At 43.0% G+C, this 25,236-nt stretch overlaps 1 protein-coding gene across 1 annotated transcript; it reads right to left on the bottom strand.

The window, feature by feature from the left end:
* Window positions 1-1,608: 1,608 nt before the first annotated feature.
* Window positions 1,609-6,775, bottom strand: LOC147116179 (natural cytotoxicity triggering receptor 3 ligand 1-like). Its single transcript, XM_085989502.1, has 4 exons — window positions 6,721-6,775; window positions 6,073-6,384; window positions 3,239-3,544; window positions 1,609-2,256 (listed from the first exon to the last, which is right to left on the bottom strand). Exons 1-4 carry the CDS (start codon window positions 6,773-6,775, stop codon window positions 2,090-2,092), a joined length of 840 nt encoding a protein of 279 aa, XP_085845628.1. The 3' UTR covers window positions 1,609-2,089.
* Window positions 6,776-25,236: the final 18,461 nt, after the last annotated feature.

Here is a 25,236-nt window from a genome sequence, read left to right as displayed (position 1 = left end):
AGGTTGGGGATGGCATTAAAAGTGAAATTAGAGAAGCGTGCAATAAGGGCACAGCAGTCATCATGGGTGACTTTAATCTACATATAGATTGGGCTAACCAAATTAGTAACGATACTGTGGAGGAGGAATTCCTGGAGTGTAAACGGGATGGTTTCCTGGACCAATATGTCGAGGAACCAACTAAGGATCAGACCATCTTAGAATCACAGAATCACAGAATCACAGATATCCCACAGTGCAGATAAAGGCCATTTCGGCCCATCGAGCCTGCACCGACAAATATCCCACCCGATCCCCATAACCCCTACACCAACACATATCCCACCCTATCCCCGTAACCCCACGTATTTAATCCCCCTAAAACTAAGGGTCAATTTATCATAGCCAATCAACCTAACTCGCACATCTTTGGACTGTGGGAGGAAACCGGAGCACCCGGAGGAAACCCACGCAAACACGGGGAGAATGTGCAAACTCCACACAGACAGTCGCCCGAGGCCGGATTCGAACGCGGGTCCCTGGCGCTGTGAGGCAGTAGTGCTAACCGGTAGCATGGTGGCATAGTGGTTAGCACTGTTGCCTCACAGCGCCAGAGACCCGGGTTCGAATCCGGCCTCGGGCGACTGTCTGTGTGGAGTTTGCACATTCTCCCCGTGTTTGCGTGGGTTTTCTCCGGGTGCTCCGGTTTCCTCCCACAGTCCAAAGATGTGCGGGTTAGGTTGATTGGCTATGATAAATTGACCCTTAGTGTTAGGGGGATTAAATACGTGGGGTTACAGGGATAGGGTGGGATATGTGTCGGTGCAGGCTCGATGGGCCGAAATGGCCTCTATCTGCACTGTGGGGTTTCTGTGATTCTGTGATCCTTCAGGGAATCTGTACTCTTGCACCAAATCCACTTTTTGCAGCTTCCATGCATCAGAGATTGTTGGGTTATGAGCGAAAGCACCGTGTAAATATAATAGTGGTTTAAGGTCCCCAGCTTGAAAAAATAATCACAGACTGGTTGGACAGAACACACCATTTCGGTTCGGTCACCTGGAGATGCCGAGTTAGGTCATCTGGCAACAACGACGGGGTGGGTTCGCTTTGAGCTGCGTCGGACGGCAGGTTTACAATAATGGACTAATAAGGCAGGTAACAATCTACAATGGAAATCTGATAGTGTCTTGGTGCCATTTGACACACAAGGATACATTTTGAACCTTTAATTCGCCGTGCTATTTCCTTGTTAGCAAAAAGGAACGAACAACGTTTTGCGACCTCTTCAATACTATAATTGGTCCTTTAAAATATCATGACATTTTTATACGATGAACTAAAATGAATAATATAGCTGTCTATTTTAAATCGGTGCGGGAGTTTCTAAACGCTTCGGTCATTATTTTATATTTCCACCTTCATAGAATACGTTGTATGTTTCACAGGACAGGTAAAGACCATGAATAACTCCAAGCCGTAAGCATTCTTGTGGGCGGTTCATTTGAGTGCAAAATTTGAATAGTTTATTTGAAATTTGAAAGAAAATAGAGGGAAAATACGATCACCTTACCCAATCTTCATGCTGAGCAGTATTTACTGAATTTGTCTTTGCACCTGGTGGGAAATAAAATTGAAAATAATCGCCAAGAACGGAGAAATATTTCCGTTGAACGTCAGGACAGCTAAAGCAACTGAAAGTAAGTTAGTTCACGTGTTATAGTAGGAGTCAAGTATCACGATATATCTTCAAAATTTTATAAAAGAGCGCTCTTCGATTGTGACTGTGTTCTGTCCCTTGTGATGAAGTTGTGCAAACATCATTACACCCAAGAAAATTATTGCTGCAGATCAACATCTACAACAAAATGGTTTACGAAATCCCAGCTGCGAGCATACTCAAGCCACGTCATAATCTAACATTGAGTTTAGGCAAACAGTTACGGATATGTATGTTTGAAGAATTTTTACAGTAACCCGTCAGTAATATTGTACCATTCAGATGCTCCGCTTGTAATGATGACTGTAATCTGCCCTTTCGTTCTCTACCTGCCAGTAAAGTATTTGTTACAGTATCAATTACAGCATTAATTTCTAATTATAAAATGTTTTATAACGTGCTGTTAGAAAGATTATGATCAACAATGGCGAGACGGTTCGTACCTTTAGATGTAGCTAAATGTAATCCTTTCACAATCGAAATGATCAACACTAGAATTACCACCGCACCTACAGCACATCCAGCGACCAGAGGAATAGTGATCGTGGACACAAAATCTATGAGATTGATAGCAAATCAAAATCAGAGACTGTGGAATGTCAAAAGCATATTCACACATTTCAATGTCACAAGCATATTTTCCAAATATACTCCTATAAGAATACAATAATACAGTATAATGGGCCTCAGCACGTCCATTTTATTATTTCCCTATTCTGCTGATTTGTATGAAATCGGAAACGGAGAGCTTGAAACACCTCGTATGTGGATATTTAGCAGCAGTGCGAAATATGGAGAAAAACACATCAAATGGTCCTCTTCTAATTGATGGGAATAAAGTGCAATGGGATAAGATTCAATATGGTCGCGGCGTGTAGGAAAAAATCATTTTGGATGTTTTCTCTGATCAATATATAGGAAAAACTCTTAAAGACATTATGATGGAACGCGTTTACAAATATTTCGAGGTGTCCTTCAGGGCAAATCCAAACGAAGACGCTCTCCTTTCTATAAGAAGGGGGCAAGCATTTCTTATTTGGTAGATTGTCCAGGGAGTCGCATTGCGCATCTGATGATGCCGGGAATTATATTTGATTGCTTCATGGCTGCGGGAGTGTGAAAATGCTAAATTCCCCCACTCCATCCCGCCAGTCCTCATTAACTTTACCAGTCGCTGCAATGCATTGTGCGATTTCTGGCATCAACCCTCACAGTGCCCTGTCTGCAAGAATTTCCAATGCTTTGGCTGTTAAGCTGTTTTATGCTAACTATGCTGAGTCCTGGTGTGCACTTTCAGCGAGGTTCGTTCTGTCTAATTCCATTCTGATCAGATCCTAATAGCCAACAGAAAGGCAACCTTCACCCAATCAATGAAAGTTGGAGTAAAACCAGATTTCGGAGCTGACTGAATGGTGGCAAACAACTTCAGTATACACTTCCCGACTTTCCTAGCATTAACCCATTATCTGTGATGGAAAGTCGGTTATAAGGAGAAAAACACAGAGATCGTCAGATGTGTTACGTGTGCTACAACATTACCTTTGTTAGCAAAGGTGTAGCTGGCATTTGCTGGAATTGAGTTTGAAACGTGATATATTTTACAGGTATAAACTGATCCTCGCTCAATTGGATTTGTCTCTTCTAAGCAGCTGATAACTTCATATAGACCCTCTGTATTTGTCAGTTGTTCAGTTCTAAATCCTGCCACAATTTCGGTACCGTTTTTATGCCAGGTGAGGTTAAAATCCTTCGGATAAAACGCAGCTGATCTGCACTGCAGTCTCAGAAAAGCAGATGAAGCCCGTTCGGATGGCATGCGGACAATATTCAGGGGAGCGGGTACAGCTAAATGAAAAGAGCAAAAACAGATAAAGCAAATATTTGACATGTTTACTACCTGCTCATTGTTTAAAAAAAATAACCACCACCTGTGTCCGGGCATCGTAGCTGTATCGATAGTTATTATTGACTCTGACTGGAGCCGAATTTAACATATTCTTCACTATATCCTCACATTATATCTTCACTATATCTTCACATTATTTCCAGAGTTTCTTCCCCCACAGTACTGACGTATCGTTGTTTTATTGAACCCATTTATTTTAAACATCCGGACTCTTTTTTATTAATATCAACGTGTTTACCACCAATGCTAGGGAAGCAAGCATCTAGTGAAAAGGAGGGATTAAAGGAAATTAGCAATAGTAAAAAAGTATTGCTGGAGAAATTAATGGAACTGAAAGCCGATAAATCTCCAGGGCCTGCCAATCTGCAACCCAGAGTACTAAAATAGGTAGCCATGGAAATAATCGATGCATTGGTTGTCATCTTCCAAAATTCTATAGATTATGGAACAGATCCTGCAGATTGGAGGGTGGCAAATGTAACACCACTAGTGAAAAAAGGAGGAAGAGAGAAAACAGGGAACTACAGACCGGTTTGCCTCACATCAGTAGCAGAGCAAATGCTAGTGTCTATTATAAGGGATGTGTTGTCAAGACACTAAGAAAATAGCAATGGGATTAGACAGAGTCAACATGGATTTATGAAAGGGAAATCATGTTTGACAAACCAACCGGAGCTTTTTGAGGAATGTTTGGTAGAATAGATTTGGGAGAACCAGTGGATGTGGTACATTTGGATTTTCAGAATGCCATTGATAAAGTCCCACATATGAGGATAGTGTGCAAAATTAAAGCACGTGGGATTGGTGGTAATATACTGGCATGGATTGAAAATTGGTAAAAACACAGGAAAGAGAGAGTAGGAACAAATTAGTCTTTTTCGGTCTGGCAGGAGGCGACTAGTGGGGAACCGCAGGGATCAGTGCTTCGGCTCTAGCTTTTCACAATATATTTAGATGAGGGAACCAAATGTAATATTTCCAAGTTTGCTGACGACACGAAACTAGGTAGGATTGTGAGTTGTGAGGAGGATGCAAAGAGGCGTCAAGGCGATTTAGACACGTTCAGTGAGTGAGCAAATACATGGCAGATGCAGTTAAATGTGGATAAACGTGAAGTTATCCACTTCGGTAGAAAAAACAGAAAGGCAGAGCATTATTTAAATGATGATAGATTGGGAAATGTTGTTCTACAAAGGGATCTGGGTTTCCTTGTACACCAGTCACTGAACGCCAACATGTAGGTTCAGCAAACAGTTAGCAAGGCAAATGGTATGTTGGCCTTCATTGCAAGGGGAAATGTGTACAGGAGCAAGGATGTCTTACAACAGTTATACAGGGCCTTGGTGCAACCAGACCTGGAGTACTGTGTGCAGTTTTGGTCTCATTACCTAAAAAGCATATACTTGCATTAGAGGAAGTGCAGCCAACGTTCAGCGGTCTGATCATGGGATGGCAGGACTGAGCATGCCTGTATTCGCTAGAGTTTAGAAGAATGAGAGGGGATCTCATTGAAACGTAAAACATTTCAGACAGGTCTGGACAGACTGGATGCAGGGCGGATGTTTCCTTTGGCTGGACGGTCGAGAACGATGGTTCACAATCTCAGGATGCGGCGTAGGATATTTAGGACTGAGATGTGGAGAAATTTCTTCACTCAGAGGGTGGTGAACCAATGGAATTCTCTACCACACATGGCTGTGGCGGCCAAGTCGCTGAATATATTTAAGAAGGAGATAGATAGATTTCTAGACACAAAAGGCATCAAGTGGCATGGGGAGAGAGGGGTAATCAGCAGTGATCATATTGAATGGCGGAACAGGCTCGAAGGCCCGAATGGCCTACTCCTGCTCCTATTTTCCTATGTTTCAATGTTTTTGAATCGGCATGTTGTGCTTACGGCAATAGTGCAAGTCGCGTTTTATCGATACCTAGAGAAAATGTTCTCCTTTTGTATAGAAAGGGTCTAGTTAGAACCTCTGTCTGGATTAGGCACTTTTTTTCTCGTGGGCATCTCGTCAGTTTTACCGAAGGATTTTTTCGAGATAGCAGAAATTGCAAGCGCTCCGTCTAAATGATAGGGATGTGACTGTTATGTCTCCTATCCTCTTCTTTCAAAATGAGATATTGGGCCTATAAACATGTTTAACATTACAAATAAGCCTAAGACTTTTCATCCTGCTTCTCAGTGCTAAAATTAGAAAGACGCGTTTATTTCCCAGCCTTGAAATCACTTTCCTTGATAAACATACAATTAAATCACAATTGATGATAAAGATTATTTGTCAATTTTTCAAAGTTTCTGGAAGTGGAAACAATTTCCTTATTTTAGAACACGTGTCGTTCCAAACAGTAGAACGCTGTACTGTTTTATATACAGCGCAATTCTCAATTGAAATTCCTTGTTAAGCGTAGTATCTATATCGACACCAAGTAAACTCTTTACGATTCCAGTTCCACTAATACTTACCGTATACATCAAGTTGTACACCGGTTCCTTTTCCCACCGGTTGGTCCCCATCTTTGGCTACACACCGATACGATCCGGCGTCCGGGATCTTTACATAGAGAAGGTGAAGGTAGGCGCCGCCTTTCTTTACTTGAAACAGTTTTCTGCTATCTTCTTGCAGGAGGGTATCGTCACCCTTTCTCCACCAATAAACATTTACGTTTGAATAGTTCAGATGGAAGGGGAAATGGCATTGTAAGGTAAGGTTTGCACCTCTGAGCGCCTTTATTTGTTCAATGCCCGGAGTCACCTTACCCGAAGTGTCCACAGCAACTATCAAGAAAAGAAACCCCTCGGGTAAATAATTAATAAAAAACGAATTGATTTGCGCCAACAAACAACATCGTGATACAGTATTAATTGAATGTAACTAGCTATCAGAATTGTTCTCCAGTTGTTTAACGCGTTTTCTTGATGAACTATCATAAATAAAATTACCCTTCTCATCCAGAAGTTTCCCTCTGACAAGGAATACATGTAATCATAATAATACATCAAATTAAACCAGCGGTAACATTTCTGCGTTATACACTAACTTAAATATCAAATTCATGTGCTGTTTCTTTTTCAGGAAATGGTCAATATGTAACAACAAAGATAAAAGTCTACCTGGATAATAAATGCCCAGGAAGCACAGGCCCCAAAGTGTTCCACTCATGAACATATCGGGCAATGAAAACACGGTAAATCTCCTGTTACGAATGAGAACTGGATGGTGAAAGATTTTGGGAATGGGCGGCAGTGTGTCTACTGTCATCTCCTACTGATCTGTGACGTCAGACATCAGATGGTTGATTAATTGCGGAATGGAGAAATGCATAACTTTTATATACTAACATCTGGAGGTGTGGTTGTGATCAGAAATGGTGACATGAACTAACAGGCTGAACTTATAGAATAGAATGGTGGAGCTTAAAAAATTGTGCATGAGCTCACAAGTCCATAATCCATATTTTCTTTAACAGCAAGAAAAGAAGAACAGTGCATGTTTTCGATGTTTTTGATTCCGTAACATCATTGAAATGTGCCCATTGTTAACCTGAAGTGGATCACCTGAGTACTAAAGGTCCTAGTAATCGGACTAAATCGTGTAACAAACAGGTTTTGGGAGCAAAGAAGTTCCCTAGATTGGAGGATGCTTCTACAGGATTTTATAGCACGATTCGATTATGGGGGCGGAGGTAATTGGAATACAACAGGGATAACTGCGAGTATCTTCAAATTATCCTCCGGGCTACTTTCATAAATTTGAAGGGCACTTTTTGAACAATGTATGTAAGGGATTTTTTTTATCATTTCAGTGAATTCCCAGGAGAATCAGTTGCCGCAACCGTTCAATAATAGTCTTCTTGCGAAACCGAATCAGATTCAGAGCTAAAGTGTCAGTAAAACTCGCCCGTCTGGTTCCGAATTGACTGGCGAGCCAGCTGCAGACAATCATTTTCACCGTGAGAAGTCCCGTACCCGGAGAATAAGTTCGCTGTAAGACACGAGTCTGGGTCTAAATAGTCGGAGGACCTCCAGGATATTAAATAAACTTTTGAAGTAAAATTAAGTTATAGATTTAACGCAGTTGGTTCAGTTTAGCCAGTTTCGCTAAAGCTCCATGTTCTGCCGCTGAAGAGAAGATATTAAACTGTTTGTATTATCGGCAGAATTTAAAATTGTTCTTATCAACCGTAATCCCAGCATGAATATGAGGTAGCTTTTTCACCTTTTTACCCACCGATATCTCGCCGTAACCTCGGGGAATATCGGCGTAAACCCCGAGGAAATTGTATCCCTTATTATTTTAGCAGCTTCCCCAGGTCATGCGTAATTTTGGATACCATTTTATTGAGATGTTCTAGGTGCACGTTGCTGTCATTGATGCATTCCAACGTAGGCCGTTTCACGAATAAGGTAAAATAAAAACAATTTAGATGGAGGATGGCGTATACCAAGGTTTATTTAGCAATTGGCATCAATCACAAAGTTAAATGAAAAACATTTGAGTTAGTGAGCATAAACTTATAGTAAACAATACTGTAATTTATTGTAAGGAACCAACCTGTATAATTATTTGGTGTCGCAAAAATTCCATTATTGAGCGGTTGTTGCAATTAATTCTTCTGGAATTTCCAGAGCGTTTCTTCCCAGCTCCCGCCGTAACCTGGGAGGAACATCGAAGGCAACCCCTGAGAAGGCCACAGCGCATAATTAGTTGTCCTTATTATGCCCTCATGAGTTTTGACATTAGGAGGGTCACAGCAGGTGTGTTTAGTTGTGTATTAGTGATGTCTCCAGTCTGTTGCGGCATATCAATGCGCTAATGCCTGAGCTGAGATTAGCAATCAATTGATTTGTTATTGATTGCAAAGAGCGCTAGCAATTCTGCAGCTTTCCGACAGAATCTGCATATGCTGGCAATCTGTACATTTATAAAACTTAGCTTGTCAAACGATAGCATCTATCAGCGAGCAAAAGTTCAAATAGCAGTGGAAGTGTCTTGCAGGTGTTGACGTGAGGTCAGCTCTAGAATGTTTCCATTTGGTTTTATGCTTGGTTTTATTCTCGGCTGAATAGGACGGCTTACACAATAAGCTGGTTCAGTTCAGTTTATTTCTGAAGCAACATGCATCCATTGAGTGTTGTTCGTTATTACATTTTGTGCGTAAATACTAAACCGCAAGAACAGGGTTTGATGTTATCTCGCATGCGCCTGAATGTAAGACTTGATAGTGTTTGATTTATCTTATTACTAGTGTATTAGCAGCATATATTTCAAAAACATTTCGGGCTAAATGTTTATTTTTTCGCCTCAGAGCACATTTTCATGTAACGGAAATTTGTGTTTGCATCCAGTACTCGGCTCCAATATAATGGTCCAGAAATTCGGGTCCGGGGCTTCCCGCGGGTGCAAGCCCCCGACAGGCACTTACCTAGCGTGCCGGCCTGTGATGTGGGCCCCCGTGGAATTCCGATCCTGGGCCTGCTCTGGCTGCCGGCGCGCAGTGCTTGCGTATCCCAGGGGTGCAGTTAGTTCAATGCGTCCCCTGGGATCACGTAGGCCATGGGGAGCCAATCGGAGCAGGGAAAGCTCCATTCATAAGATTGACAGGAAGAGCTGTCAAAACTTATAAATACTACGGCCCTAAAACAGCACTAAATCTTCAAATATATATATTTTTTACAAATCACATTTTTAAAATAAACTATTAATTACATGAAGTAACTATTTTAAACAATAATTTATATTTTTGAAAAATAATTTTATTTTCTAACGGGGCTAAAAATAAACTTACCTTTCTTTAACTGTTTAAAAATAATAAATTTGTGGAAATTTTTTACAAATTTTAATTAATTCACCACTTACCTTGTAAAAAGCAGGCTTTGCGACTGCTTTTTACATGTCTAACTTCTGGAGACTTACCCTCCCGGGAAAACCTGCAAGAAAAGGGTAAGTTCAATGTGCACGTGCAGCCTCTCCTGCGCATGCGTTCGTCCTCTGAACCCCTTCTTTCAGTGGAGCGAGTGCCGGTTTCCCGCACATGTGCAGTGCATGCACGAAACCGGCACTTCCATTGGGCCGACGGGTGAGTAGCCCGTGCGTACTCACCCGTGGAGAACCGAATTTCTGGGCCAATACTTACAATGTAGATGTCAAAAAGCAAATGCCATAAAAAGATGGGATTTTTGATTTTATTCATTCGAGAACTAAATCTATATATATAAAGCGGCTCTTCTGTCTGTCTGTCCCGATGCCTGTCTGTCCGTTCTCTATGCGTTTGAAAGTTATAGAGCGTACCGAAGCGTGCGTCGCCTCAAAGGAAAGCTTGCGATTCTGGACGGGGCATAGGTGTATTTACGTTTCGGCCGGACAAAAATCCCGCCCGCGGTATCCCAAAAAGGTTCAGCGTTCCGCTCATTAGCATCTCATTAGCGACCGTGTGACGTCGAGGTCCACCAATCGGACGGCGGGTTCCTTCCTACAGTTGAGTGTCGAGTGACTCGACGATTGACCAATCCTACGCTTCGGTGACCTGACCGGTCAACCAATCGGCGCGTGTGTGGGCGGGCTTTATCCTTCTGAACCGAGGTGAGTGGCCGCCATCTTGATTTTTCACAATTTTTTCCCCCGCACTTTCTGTGTGTTAGGGAACTAAAGGTAAATATTTTAATGATGTGTTAGGGAATTAATAAACAATTTAATAGGGGGGGGGAGAGCCTCGGGAAATCGCAGGGGGGGGGGAGAGCCTCGGGGAATCGCGGGGGGGAAGAGCCTCGGGAAATCGGGGAAATCGCGGGGGGGGGGAGAGCCTCGGGAAATCGCGGGGGGGAGAGCCTCGGGAAATCGCGGGTGGGGGGTGGGGGGGAGAGCCTCGGGAAATCGCGGGGGGGGGGGAGAGCCTCGGGAAACCACGGGGGGGGGGCGAGCCTCGGGAAATCGCGGGGGGCTCGCGCCGCCCGCACTGACCGCGCATGCGCCGCCCGCACTGACCGCGCATGCGCCGCCCGCCCACAGCGGCCGTCCATCAGCCGCGCGATACGCGGGGGACCTCAGCTCAGGACCTCAGGCGCTAGGCAGGGGGAGGGGCCGGAGAGAGGGACAGAGGGGAGTGGGGGAGCTGGGGAGTGGGGGAGGGGAGGCGTGGGGGTGGGCGAGGGGAGGGAGACAGGGGAGGGGAGGGAGGGAGAGGAGGTGAGGGAGGGGAGGGGAGGGAGAGGAGGGGAGGGGAGGGAGGGATAGGACAGGGAGAGGACATGACAGGGAGAGGGGGGACACACAGGGTCAGGGAGACCAAGCGCCCCAAAATTGCCCTCGCAACGCGGGGCTCCCCAGCTAGTATAAAATAAATCAAGCCCTGCTGATTTTGCACAAAGCATGAGTCGACTCACATTTGGAGCATCGCTTGGGTTCTTCGCCATTCCTTGTCTCACAGTGTTTTGATTGCGTTGAAAGAGAACTGTGAACATTTAGTAGCGTGGTGTGCGGAACAAGAGATTGGACCCGTAAGGCACTATTCAGGTCAACTTATCCTTCAGTGGAACTGAGAAGGGTGACGAAGGCCTCAGAACGCCTTTTTAAATTCTGAAAGCTTCTGATAGGTTGGTTACTGACAGAATGTTTCATTTGTAACAAGGAGCACGAACTGAGAAATAATACTAAAAGACTTTGGGTGTGGTTAGGGCTGTTCTACACGGAGGTTTATCAGAATATAGAATCCTTCAACACAGTTGGCGATTTTATCTCACTTTAATTAAAAAATAGAGAACTATATGGAAAGAAAGAATTAAGAAATTGTATATTAATTTCCTTCCCACGACACACGTTAACTGAGAGCAGTGTTGGTTTTTCTTTTTATTTGTCTGTGTAAGCGGAATTCCCAGTGATCCTCAATGCACTGACTTAGTGCTCAGCGGGCCAGATAAATGGGGATCAGTAACTTAGCACAAAAAAACTGAAAGGTGCTTGACAACTGCGACAGCAAGCCTTATAGTGCAGAATATCTTCCAGATGTTTCTGAATGGGTGAGCGACAGGCTCACTAATTTAAATGTCCTTCAAAGCAATTGACCTGCTTCAGGAGATAACAAAGTTAACGCTACTGTACAAAACATGACAATATCAGAGCCTTAGTACTCCCTTAGCAGCAGTTCGTCGCGTATGTCCTGGATACGCCTCCAGAAAGTGTACTGTTTCGTCATTATGATTTTCTTAGTAAACTTTGTTGTTTTCGTGTTTTAAAACCATCGTCCGTGGAGCTGCCAATGCTAGCTTAGAGAGTCTTCGGCAGAGCAATTAACTACTTGGCAATGTAATGAAGAGAAGCGAGGGAGGAATCGCATATCTTCCTATTATTAATATGAAAGATAAGGATACCTGCATAGCAGAGTCATCATGGACCGCATTTTTCGGGAATCCACGTCAAACACACGAAGTATATTTTCCACATTGCCAATGTTCTAGAATGGAAGCGTGTGTGTATGTGTAGTGGGGGCATGGGGTGGGGGCAGGTGATTATGCTTCAGTAAGGGTAGAACATTACAACTACACACGGATCCTTTGCACCTCCAGCACGCAATTCCCGCGTTCAGTCAAATTAAGTGGGACATTTCCAGGGGACTACATTTCCCTTTATAGTTGGATGAAATATTCGGCATAGTCAAAAAGTCATAAAGTCATGGAGTAATAACGGCAGAGAAGGAGACTATTCGGCCCATCGAGTCCGTGACGTCTCCCTGTAGAGCAATCCAGTCAGTCCCATTCCCCCGCTCTATCCCCGTAGCCCTGCCAGTTTATTTCCCTCAAGTGCCTATCCAGTCTCCCCTTGAAAACGTTGAGCGTCTCCGATTCCACCAACTCCTTCGGCAGCGAGTTCCAGGTCTTCACCATTCGCTGTGTAAGAAAAGGTTTCCCTCACAGCCCCTCTCTATCTCTTGCCCAAATTATTTCAAAAAGATGTAGCAACAATAGAACAGCGATAATGGGGGATTTTAATAAAGCTTATATAGATTGGGGGGAAACAGAATCAGTTCCTGAAAAGTATACTTACAACTAACTTGATCAGTGTTTTTCCAACCAAACCAGCAGTGAGGCAGTGCTGGAGCTAATTCTGGGAAAAAAAGTGGATCCTGTAACAATGGTGGAACTTCAAAGAAACAGTGGGCACAATTAGGTTAGTGTGCTTATGCAATAGGACGAGGAACGAACAAAGCTGATGATACTGAAAGAGTGCCAATTTCAGTAATTTGAAAGGGGGATCTGGCCCATGTGACTTGAAAAATAAAAGATTGGCAATTAATAACATTAAATGAGCAACACGAGGCCTTCAATGATGACATAGATTGGGTACAGACTAGCCAAATTCCCACAAAGCGGACAGAAGGAGTGTCCAAACCTTTAACTAATTTTATGACTGAAGAAAATGAGGTTAAAATGCAGCAGAAACGGCGGAAAGGAGAGGGGCGAAGCGTGTATGAGAATTGATTGGCGGGTAACATAACTGGCGGCACAAAAGTCTTTTTATAAATATGTTAAATAAACGTGTATTGAAAGGAAGGGTGGGGCCGATTGGGGACCAAAAAGGAGATCTTCTTGTCGAGCCAGAGGGCATGGCTGCGATACTAAATGAACTTTGCATTTGTCGTCACTATATATTAGGAGGCTGCCAACGTCACAGTAGAGGAGAAGGTAGTAGAGAAATTGAAAAGAAAGAATATATATGTATAGATAGAATACTTAAAATGTTGGCAGCGCTCAAAGTAGAAAAGTCACATGATCCGGATAGGACACATCCTAGTTAACGAAAGGAATTAAGGGTAGCATTTGCGGAGGCTATGTTCACACTCCTTCAATTCTTTTAGGTATAGAAGTGATGAAAGAGGACGAGAGATTTGCAACTGTTACACCCCTGTGCAGACAAAGTGAGAGAGATAAACCAGCCAGTACGCCTAGCGTCAGTGGTGCGAGATCTTCTAGAGATCATAATCTGAGGCAAAATTATTTTTGACTTGGTACAACTGTTAATAAATGACAGCCAACACGGACTTGTTAAACCTATATGCCGTCTGATAAATTAGATTCAGTGCTATTGTTAATTAAACTTCATCAATATTGATGAATGTAGTGTCATTGATGTGCATATGACCTTTCAAAAGGCGTTTGATAAGGTGTCAAATGATGGACGTGTTAAAAAAAATATAGCCAATGGCATTATGGGGCAGTAGCACCAACGGTACGAAATGGGCTAAGAGGCAGAAAAAAGTGAGTATTGGTGAACGCTGGATTTTCAGATTGGAGGGAAGTATACAATGACGTTGCCCTAGGATTGCAGACAACCATGAAGTAATGTTTTTTGGAAGTAAGGATATGGCTACTTAATATAAAATAAATAGTACAATTTTAATTGGTTGCAGGAAGAGGGAGGCCTGGACGTTCTCATATACAAGTCTTTCAATATGCCAGGTAAAGTTGATTAATCTCTTCCAAAATCACGCGGAATCTTTCACTTTTTAAATAAAGGCATAGAGTACAAAATCAAAAAAGTTATGCTAAACGTTTATAAATCAACGTTTAGGCTGCAGGTGGCATGAAGTGCACAGCTCTGGGCACCACACTTTAGGAAGGATACCAACTGCAGGGGAGCTCTCTAAGAATTATATCAGGGATCAGAGACTTCAGTTACGTGGAGATGCGAGAGAAGTTCGGATTGTTCTCCTTAAAGAAGCGAAACTTAAATGGAGATTTAATAGAGGTGTTCAAAATCATGAGGGTTTATGATGGAGTAATTAAGGAGAAACCCTTTCCACTGGCAGCAAGATCGGTAAAGAACAGCACACAGATTTTACATAACTGGCAACAGAACCGGAAAAGTGATGAGGGGAATAGTTTTATGCAGCGAGTTATTATGATATGGAGTACACGGTCTGAAAGGGTGTTGGAAGCACATCCAATATAAATTCCAAAGGGGAATGGGACATATATTTGAAAAGGACACATCTGCGGAGCTATGGAGAAAACGTGGGGGAGAAGCGCTAATTTGATGCCTCGTGCAATGAGGCGGTACAGTTATGATGTGCCAAATAGCATCCTTCGATACTGTATAATACTATCGTTATGTATGGCAGAGATCCTTGTAATGCTGCGGCAGATCTATCACTATTCGAGATCCCATTATATTGCTTCGTGGGTTTCCAGTGGTAATCAAATTCTCATACCGCAGCTACAGCACCACCCAAACTTGTATACCATACCAGTCTGTACTTTTAGAACAGTGGGACTGATCACGCTGCAACAAGTAGCGAGTGAGTCACGTCTTCATCGGAGAGAATCACGTTCATTTCCGTATCCTGCACCAATGCTATTTTGTGCTTCTTGTAGTCCTGTCGATAAAGGTTTCATTTCTACCTACTTCGCTTCTTCTCATACCTTCAATTCGGCCTTAATATCGTTTGCTATTCATGTCTCTATGTTTGCTTATCAATCCATTCTCTATCTCTCTATACACTCTCATTTATTCCCTAAAATCCCTTACTATTTAAAGTTTCATTATTTTCCCCGTCCCATCCTCTTCTAATTTCACGTTTCTCCACCATTAATACCCGCGAGCATAACAGGGGGAGAGCCAACAACAGCAACTGGCGAGATACGGGAAGAGGCCGTGGGTGAGCTAGAGGCAGCTGCAATAGATGGACCGTATTTTCCGTTAGGAGGCTTCCTGCGTGCGGAGGCCTGCGATTTGGAAAAAATCTACGCCGTTACCTGAGGGCTCCAAAGGTCCGGCCATTTCCGCCCCTGGGCGTCTGCTCCACAAAATGCGCTGGGCCCAGCTATCCCAGGGGCGCATGCGGTTCGCAAGCGTCTCTGGCATCACCTGGGCATGGGGAACCAATGGGAGAAGGTAATTTCCCTTCATACTTTTGACAGCTTAGACCTGTCAAATGTATGAATGGAGATCACTCCAAAAACACATCAAAACGTTAAATAAATTTAATACAGAATCACGTTTTTAAAATTAGTTAAAATTACATTAAATAAAATATTTTAAAGAAAAATAATACCTTTTGAAAAAAAAAATTTTTTACACGGGGCTAAAAATAAGCATACCTTTATAAAAATATTTTAAAATTATAAATGAGCGAAAACTTTTTCTTTACTTTTTAAAACTCTAATGCTGATAAAAAGCAGGCCTTACGCCTGCTTTTACCAGGCGAAAGATTTTTAAGGGAATTCAGCTGGTGGCGGTTCCACAGAAAGCGGAGCTCTCCACCCACAGAGGCCCTTCTCCAGGTTAGGCGTGCAATCTGTCAAGAGGATTCTTGACAGATCGGAAATGCCGGTAATCAGCGCATGCGCTTTGCATGCCTGAGACCGGCACTTGTGAGGTCCCCACGGGTGTGTACACACCTCGTATATACCCCTAGGGGTCGTAAAATACGGGCCAATGTTTCCTTAACTTGCTGGAGAAGAATGTTAGGGACTCTGGGGCTGTGACATGTTGTTTTCCTTTAAAAGGGATGTCGGCTAACGTACAAGATTCTGAAGGGGATGGCCAGGGTAGATGCTGAGAGGTTGCTTCCCCTGGCTGGAGGGTCTAGATCTAAGTGGCATAGTCTCAGGATAAGGGGTCGGCCATTTAGGACTGAGATGGGGAAGAATTGCTTCACTCAGAGGGTTGTGAATCTTTGGAATTATCTGCGCCAGAGTGCTGTGAATACTGAGTATTTGAGTATATTCAAGGCTGAGATAGAGATATAGATTATTGGACTTTAGCGGAATCAAGGGATATGGAGATCGGGCGGGAAATTGGAGTAGATGTCGATGATCAGCCATGATCTCATTGAGTGGGGCAGCAGGCTCGAGGGGCCGTATGGGCTACTCCTGGTCTTACTTCTATGTTCTTATGTTCTTTAGAGGTTATCTAATAGATGTTGTCAAGATGATGAGAGCTGAGTATGGAGTTGATAGACAATAACTAATCCCACTGGCGAGTGGGTCAATAACCAGAGGTCATAGATTTAAAATCTTTGGCAAAAGACCTCGAACCTTCTGCCTGAAAAGGTGGTGGAAGCTGATTCCATAAATAGTTTCAAAAGGGAGTTGGACAGGTCCTTGAGGATAAGGAAATTATAGAGCTACATTCGAAAGCGGGGGTGTGGGACTGATCTCTACTGTTCTTTCAAAGTACCAGCACAGGCACAACGAGCGAAATGGCCTCCTTCTGTGTTGTAGGTTTCTATCTTTCTAAGATTCTATGATTCCCTAGCCAAATCATTTTGTAGCCGCTCCCATCTTTTCCCATTTGCACTGCCACTTTCACTTCATATCTCTCCTCACTCAGATCACTGCTCCACCTCATCCTTATTGAACTGCACACTCATTCCCTACGTACTCATGTCGACTTTCTCCCTTGTCAGTCGCCTACCAGTAACCACTTCAACAGTTCGGCACTCCCACTCTCTCCTACAGATTTGGTTACGTGGGGTATGTTTTAAGGAGCATCTTAAAGGAGGAAAGAGAGGTAGAGTGGTGGAGAGGTTAACGCAGGAAATTCCATAGATTAGGGCCGATGCAACAGAAGGCAGGCCACCAATGGTAGAGCGATTATAATCAGGGATTTCAGGAGGGCTGTATTAGAAGAGAGTAGATATCTCTGGGTGTTTAGGGGCTGAAGGAGATTACAGAGATAAGGAGGAGCGAGGTCATGGATGGAGGGGAAAACAAGGATGATGATTTTGAAATCGAGGAGTTGCTTATCCGGAGCCAATGTAGGTCAGCGAGCACTGCATTGATGGGTGACTGGAACTTTGTGCGACAGGGGCAGTCATGTTTTGGATCACGTCAAGTTTACATAGGGTAGAATCTGGGAGGCTAGCCCGGAGTGCTTTGGAATAATCAAGTCCAGAGGTAACAAAGGCATGGATGAAATACAGTAGCTTCACGCCTTACATGGATTTCAATGCCGAATCTTTCGGCAAGGTATTGCTGGAGGGCAGCTTGTGGAGGAAAAGGGCAAGTCGGACAGCAAATTCCGGATTACCACATTTAACTTCGCATGTGTGGACTCCAGATTTTGCTGTCCGATTTGCCCTTTTCATCCACAAGCTGCACGCCACCGATTGTAAGTGCTGGTAGGCTCAACGTCAGTCCTATCGCAAAATCTCTGCTAATGTCTCCATTTAAAATTGTCCAGATAATTGACCTGGAATTTGCTTTCTAAATTAACTTGCTCCAAATATAGCATAAGAAACACTTCACGGCCAAAACAAATAATATTTAAGCACTGTACTAGCTGTATGCTTTGAGTAATTTTTATGGATAGGAAACATTGAGACGGCCGAAGCAAATCAAAGATATCCTTGATGTTAACCAGATTGGACTCATCTGTAAACAACAATAAGGGAGTCAACAAGCATTGCGGGAGTCCCTTCACCACATGGACTGCAGCGGTTCAAGATGAACGCCACTACAACATTCCCAAGGGTAAAATGAGATCGCACTAAATGTCGGTCTTGACATCAATGCCCAAACAGTAATGCTGAGTTTGGGGACGGCATTAAATGGGAAATTAAAGATGCTTGCAATAAGGGCACAGCAGTTATCATGGGTGACATTAATCTAGATATAGATTGGGCTAATCAAATAGTAACAATAATGTGGGGAAGAAATTCCTGGAGTGTATACGGGAAGGTTTCTAGGACCAATATGTTGAGGAACCAACTAGAGATCAGTCAATCTTAGACTGGGTATTATGTAATGAGACAGGATTAATTAGCAATCTTGCTGTGCGAGGCCCTTTGGGGTGCAGCGATCATAATATGATAGAATTCTTCATTAAGAAGGAGACTGAAGTATCTGACTCTGACACTAGTGTCCTGAATTTATGAGGTGCGAGTTGGCTAGGATGCATTGGGGAACGTTACATAAAGGGTTGACGGTGGATAGGGAATGGCAAACATTTAAAGATCGCATGGCTGAACTACAGAATTTGTTCATCCCTGTTGGGCATAAAAATGAACCAAAGACAGTGACTCAACCGTGGCTAAAAAGGGAACTTAGGGGTAGCATAAGATCCAAGGAGAGGACATATAAATTGGCCAGAAAAAGCAACAAACCTGAGGGAACAGTTTAGCAAAGGGGGACAAAGGGATTAATTAAGAGGGGGAAAATACAGTATGAGAGTAATCTTGCAGGTAGCATTAAACCTGCCTGTTAAAGCTTCTTTGAATATGTGAAAAGCAAAAGATTGGTGAAGTCAAGCGTATGTCCCTTCCAGTCAGAATCAGGGGCATTTCTAATGGGGAACAAAGAAATGGTGGACCAACTAAAGACATACTTTGGTTCTGTCTTCACAAAGGAGGACACAAATAACCTCCCAGAAATGTCGGGGAACATAGGTCTAAAGAGAAGTAGTAACTGGATGAAATCAGTATTTGTAGGGAAGTGGTGTTAGGGAAATTGACGGGATTCAAGGCCAATAAATCCCCAGGGCCTGATAATCTGCATCCTAGGGTACCAAAAGAAGTGACCCAAGATATAGTAGATGCATTGCTGGTCATCTTCCGAAGTTCTATAGACTCTGGAACAGTATTAAGCAGGGTTCCCTTCTTCAATTGGTTCCCCTGGCCCACAAGATCCCAGGGGTGCTTGCGAACTGCATGTGTGCCTGTGATACGTGGGACACGGCGCATTTCAAAGAGGAGAGGCCCAAGATTGGAAGCCTCTGTATCTATGAAACCAGCAGGTAATTTCGTAGATATTTTCCGATCAGAGGCATCCGCCCAGAGGAAGCCTCCGATCGGAAATTCAGGCACATTAATAATTACGTATAAGAATGTAAACTGCAGTTTTGATTGCGAGGAACGCCTCTGACCACATACAACTCATTAGTGCCGGATCCATCAACAAATTTGAATCTCGTAAGTTTAGCATGGCAGAGTTCTGGACACTTACATTCTACAGATGAAATAAAAAGTGCTCCATAGAGTAAAACACTAGGGCCCAGAATTTGCGATCGGAGTCTTCCCGCGGGCTGATGCCTCCGACCTATAAAAACTCAATGAATTTTCCTGGTGGTCCGGGATGTATGGAGACTTGCGATCTTGGGCATCTCCGGGAACATGCGGGCAGAGGCCAACTTATCCCAGGGGAGCATACAGTTCGCAAGCATCGCTGGGATCACGTGGGCAAGCACAACCAATAACAGAAGGGAATTCCCATTGATATTATGGGAGTTCCTTACGTTCGGAAACCCCATAAGTATGAATGTGGATCACTTAAAAATACAAGAACACATGAAATAAATGTATTAAATATTACAGATTTATAATTAATATAAATAAATATTTTAAACAAACATTTAATTTTGGAAAAAAAATTGCTTTAACAGGCTAAAGATAAACTTACCTTATAGGTGCTTTTCACAGAATCACAGAATCACAGAAATCTCACAGTGCAGATAGAGGCCATTTCGGCCCATCGAGCCTGCACCGACACATATCCCACCCCCGATCCCCGTAACCCCTACACCAACACATATCCCACCCTATCCCCATAACCCCACGTATTTAATCCCCCTAACACTAAGGGTCAATTTATCATAGCCAATCAACCTAACCTGCACATCTTTGGACTGTGGGAGGAAACCGGAGCACCCGGAGAAAACCCACGCAAACAAGGGGAGAATGTGCAATCTCCACACAGACAGTCACCCGAGGCCGGATTCGAACCCGGGTCCCTGGAACTGTGAGGCAACAGTGCTAACCACTGTTAAGTGGCATAAGATTTTCATTGGCTCACGGGCAATCAGCGGGTGGAAGTTGTGCAAAGAGCGCAACTCTACAGATGCAGAGGGACTTCTCCCAGGGATGCCGAGGATCAGTCAAGAAGATTCGTGACAGATCGCAAATTCCGGGTTTTAGAGCATGCGCTTCGCATACATAAACCAGGAGCTTGCCAGACCTCTACAGGCTCGCAAAATATGGCCTGAGATATTTTACCAGTTGTCAGGGGTTATTGCTACGTATTGGTGAGAAAGGACATTTCTCCAGTTATCAATTATGTCCTTGCTCATTTAGAATCCAGTTACGTTGCTGTGTAAGGTAAGCTTCTCACAACCCCGTTCAGTGCTACAGGGTCACGAACTGAGTGACTTTCTGAGAAATATCTTGCACAGCTGGCAGCAATATATATTGTAGGACAACATTTAATTTAAATACTGAAATACGTGAAGAGTTATAAGAACAATGCAGAAACAAGCAAGTTAATGCAACGTAAAGGAAATTATTTAACACAAAAGCAAAACGAATTATAAAGGTTGTAGGATTGTCGACAATCGCTCCTCTATATTGCATTTCAACCAAAGTATATATCAGAATAATTATAAGGACTAGGAGAATAAATCGTTCTAAAATGACCGGCTATCTCTCTCACCCATACAAGCACAGCCCCATCTAAAAATATTCGTGAATTAATTCTGCAATCTTAATTAGGAATTAGTGTTCTGTTAAATCGTTGAAGCTCTGTGAAATGTCATATAAAATAACGTGAACAGGTGACATAAACATAAATACAAAAGATCCCAATCAAAGATCTGAAAAATCTGAACATTAATCATTGGAGGTATTACGGACAGTTTTACAATTCATTACAATTGACTTCCATTGATTGGAGATAATAGAAAGAGTAACTGTCATCATATAATCCCCTTTCGCTGCTGCAAGCAGGCCATGCACCTGCTTGCATCAACAGTAACATTTTCGTAAGTAATTGCTGAGCAATTGGTTGGCAATTAACCCAACTCAGCACCAGTAACTGGGTTTTCCAAGGCGGTGTGGATCATCTGTAAAGGCGACCTTGACAGATCGCAATTCGGGATTCAGTGCATGAACAAGCCATGCGGAAATCCCGAACTTGAGGTCAATTTCATAGGTAGTTTGACGGCGTACTCTCAGAGTACCCCATCCAAACCACCGCAAAATCTGCCCGAATGGGTGTGTACGAGGTGCCCAAGCGCCTGTTGGGGCCAAGCACGTGCCGGGATTTGGCATGCGAAGCGCATGCGCTGAAACACCGCACTTGCAATCTGGTACTTAAATGTTATTGACAGATCCTGCGCCTCCCCGGAAAAGGGTCTCTCCGGGTGGAGAATGTGCTATTTGCCAACTTCCACCAGCTGAAAGACTGTGCAATTCATACGCCTGGTAAAAGCAGACGTAAAGCCTGCTTTTACCAGCATAACTGTTTTAATAAATAGAAATATAAAATGGTATCACTCACTTATACATTAAAAACACTGTCCAATAAGGTAAGTTTATTTTTAGCCGCGTTAAAACCTATAATTTTTATTCAAATATTCAATTTTTGTCTGAAATATTTAATTAAACGTCATTTTCATTCATTTCATATATGTAAAAATATATTGCATGTGTTCGTGTACTTTATAAGTCATCCCCATTCATACTTTTGATAGTACCATATGTACAGAAATGTCAAAAGTTGGAATGGGGATTCCCTTCTTTCAAGGTTGGGCTGGACACGTGATTACAGGTGCACATGCGAACCGCATGTGCCCCTAGGATACGTACGCCTCTCCGCATTTCTACCAGCAGAGGCCCAAGACCGCAAACCTCCTTATCTCTCGGACAAGGTAAATGCGTAAAAAAATAGATGATTGGAGGCATCCGCCCGCGGGAATCCTCCGATCGGAAATTCAGGTGCAATAAAGGCATTTTAGCAAGTGTTTGGTCTGCAGGAAAATATGTGCCAATACAATTTACGCCAGCGACAAGCCTAAACAGGAAATCACAGTGATTGGTTTGGAATGACGAGAGTCCACTCTGCTTGCTCGAGGGTCTTCCTGTACCACATATTTATTTGGTTTGGTCTGTATGAATGAAATACGTTTCAGGGGGAAAATAGTCAATCAAGTTACGCTTTAATAGTAATTTAAATAACAGTTTACCAAACAAGGGATTTATACAACCTTTTTCTGGGGAGCGACATCAAGTCCAAATGCTTTGATCATGTCCCGAGTCCAGACAAATTGCAGAAGGTAGCGATAAAATGGAATCAATTATCCGAAAATAGACTGGGGAAATAACCTTGGTCAAGGGATAGAATGGTAGTAATTTCTGAAATGTGTAAAATATAACATGGCTGATCAGTTTGTTTCCAGTCCAAAGAGGAACGAAGCAGTATTGTATTTAGTTCTGGGGCATGAAGTGAGGAAAGTGGAGCATGTTTCAGTGAGAAACAGCTTTTGGGATGCAGAGATTACATAATCTGCAGTACTAAATACGTACTTTCCATCTGTCTTCCCTAAAGAAGAGCTTGCTGCTTCTGCCACAGAACTGGAGGGGTTCGTCGCAAAACTGGATAGGATAAAAATAGAAAAAGAGGAGGCCACGCTTAAAGTAGAAAAATCATTCATTCCGGATAGGCTTATTCTCGGGTTGGTGGAGGAATTAAGGGTCGAAAATGTGAAGGATCTTGCCACAGTTTTCCAATCCTCCTTAGGTATGGGAATGGTGACAGAGGAATCAAGGACTCCAAATGTTATAGCACCGTTTACAAAAAGAACTACAGACCATCTCAGCAATTACAGGACAGTCAACCTAAGGTTAAAGGCAAATCATGTTTTACTAACTTAACTGAGTGATTTGATGAGTTAACGGAAAGTGTGCATGCGGATCTTGTGGTTGACGTTTTGAAGATTGTCATTCAAAAAGCTTTTGATAAAGAACCTCGTAATATATTGTTTATAAAATTGAAACCCATAGGATTAAAGGGGTTGTGTCTAGGTTGATAGGAGATGGACAAATGAATAGAAAGCAAAGATGGTGAATGGTTGTTTTACAGACTGGAGGGAAGTGCGCATTGTTGCATCCCAGGGGTCGGTGTTGGGTCCAGTGCTCTTTTTGTTTGGAGAAAATACATTCAGAAAGGGAAGAATTTATAATGGGGGACAAGGCAATGGCTGAGCAATTAAACAAATACTTTGGTTCTGTCTTCATGGAGCAGAACACAAATAACTTCCCAGAAATGCTAGGAAACCAAGCATCTAATGAGAAGGAGGAATTCAAGGAAATCAGTATTAGCAAAAAAATAGTACTGGAGAAATTAATGGGACTGAATGCTAATAAATCCCCAGGGCCTGATAATCTGCACCCCAGAGTACTAAAAGAGGTAATCATCGAAAAAGTGGATGCATTGGTTGACATCTTCCAGAATTCTATAGATTCAGGAACAGTTCCTGCAGATTGTACGGTGGCAAATGTAACCCCACTATTTAAAGAAGGAGGGAGAGAGAAAACCGGGATCTACAGATCGGTTAGCACAACATTAGTAGCAGGGAAATGCTACAGTTTCATATAAAGGATGTGATAACAGGAAAAATATCAACGGGATTAGACAAATTCAACATTGGTTTATGAAAGAGAAATCGTGTTTGACAAACCTACCGGAGCTTTTTGAGGATGTAACTGGTAGAATAGATAAGAAGAACCAGTGGAGTGCTGTGCATTGAGTGCTGCTAGAGTTTGGTAAGAGGGAGGAAAGTCATTTAAGTGCATTATGTGAATTTTAGTGTGTTAAAAAGTTAATTATTTGAAGTGAGTTTAATTTTTAAGTGTATATTAAACTGCTGGGGAGTTTAAACCGGAAGTAGAATCCGGGTATAAAAGGGGCGGGACGAATGCTTGTGCACGGAGTGCTGTGCATTGAGCTCTGCTAGAGATTGGTAAGAGGGAGAAAAATCATTTAAGTGTATTTTGTGAATTTTAGTGTGTTAAAAAGTTAATTATTTGAAGTGAGTTTAATTTTTAAGTGTATATTAAACTGTTGGGGAGTTTAAACCGGAAGTAGAATCCGGCTATAAAAGGGGCGGGACTAGTGCTGCTGCACAGAGTGCTGTGCATTGAGTGCTGCTGGCGTTTGGTAAGAGGGAGAGTTCGGGCAAGTGGGAGGTGAGTGTGTGTTTTTTGATCTGTTTTGTTCCCCACTCCCAGGCTTAGACAGCACTGTGGAAGCAGAGCAGTGAGACGAGTCAACCAAACAGGCCCCACAGACAGTATTCAAGGAGGAGGTTGATGATCAGCTGGTTGGTTGGTTTTCTTCCTTCTCTTTTATTCCTTTAAGTTGGTAAGTCCTATTGAATAGTGGTGTAATAGTATCATCTATATCGGGGCAGAGGGTCTTCATAACGAATAATAATACATTTAATTAATTACATAGATATGGGTGAACAGGTGATGTGTCACTGTTGCGAAATGTGGGAGCTGGTGGACCCCATTGAGGCTCACGGTGATTACATTTGCGATAAGTGTTTGCTGCTTGAGGAACTCAAGCTCCATGTTAAAGAGCTTGAGACCGAGCTTCAGTCACTGCGACACATCAGGGAGGGGGGGAATTTCCTGGACTCTATGTTTCAGGAGATGGTCACGTCTATGGAATTAATTAATGCAGATGTAATCCGTGGTCAGGGACAGGATGGTATGACTACGAGTGAGGCAGGTACAGGGATCCAGGAGGCAGTGTTGATGGAGCCGCAGCCTTTGCTCTTGTCAAGCTGGATCGAGGTTCTTACTCCCTGTGAGGGTGGGAGCGGGGACTGCAGGGAGGATGAGCAACCTGGCCATAGCACCG

The sequence above is a fragment of the Somniosus microcephalus genome, chromosome 6 (genome assembly GCF_052327205.1).
Source record: "Somniosus microcephalus isolate GS21.2 chromosome 6, FLI_Smic_1.0, whole genome shotgun sequence".
In the NCBI taxonomy this organism is placed as follows: Eukaryota; Metazoa; Chordata; class Chondrichthyes; order Squaliformes; family Somniosidae; genus Somniosus; species Somniosus microcephalus.
Note: the sequence above shows the minus strand (reverse complement) of the source record. Positions and strands in the feature narration are given on the sequence as shown.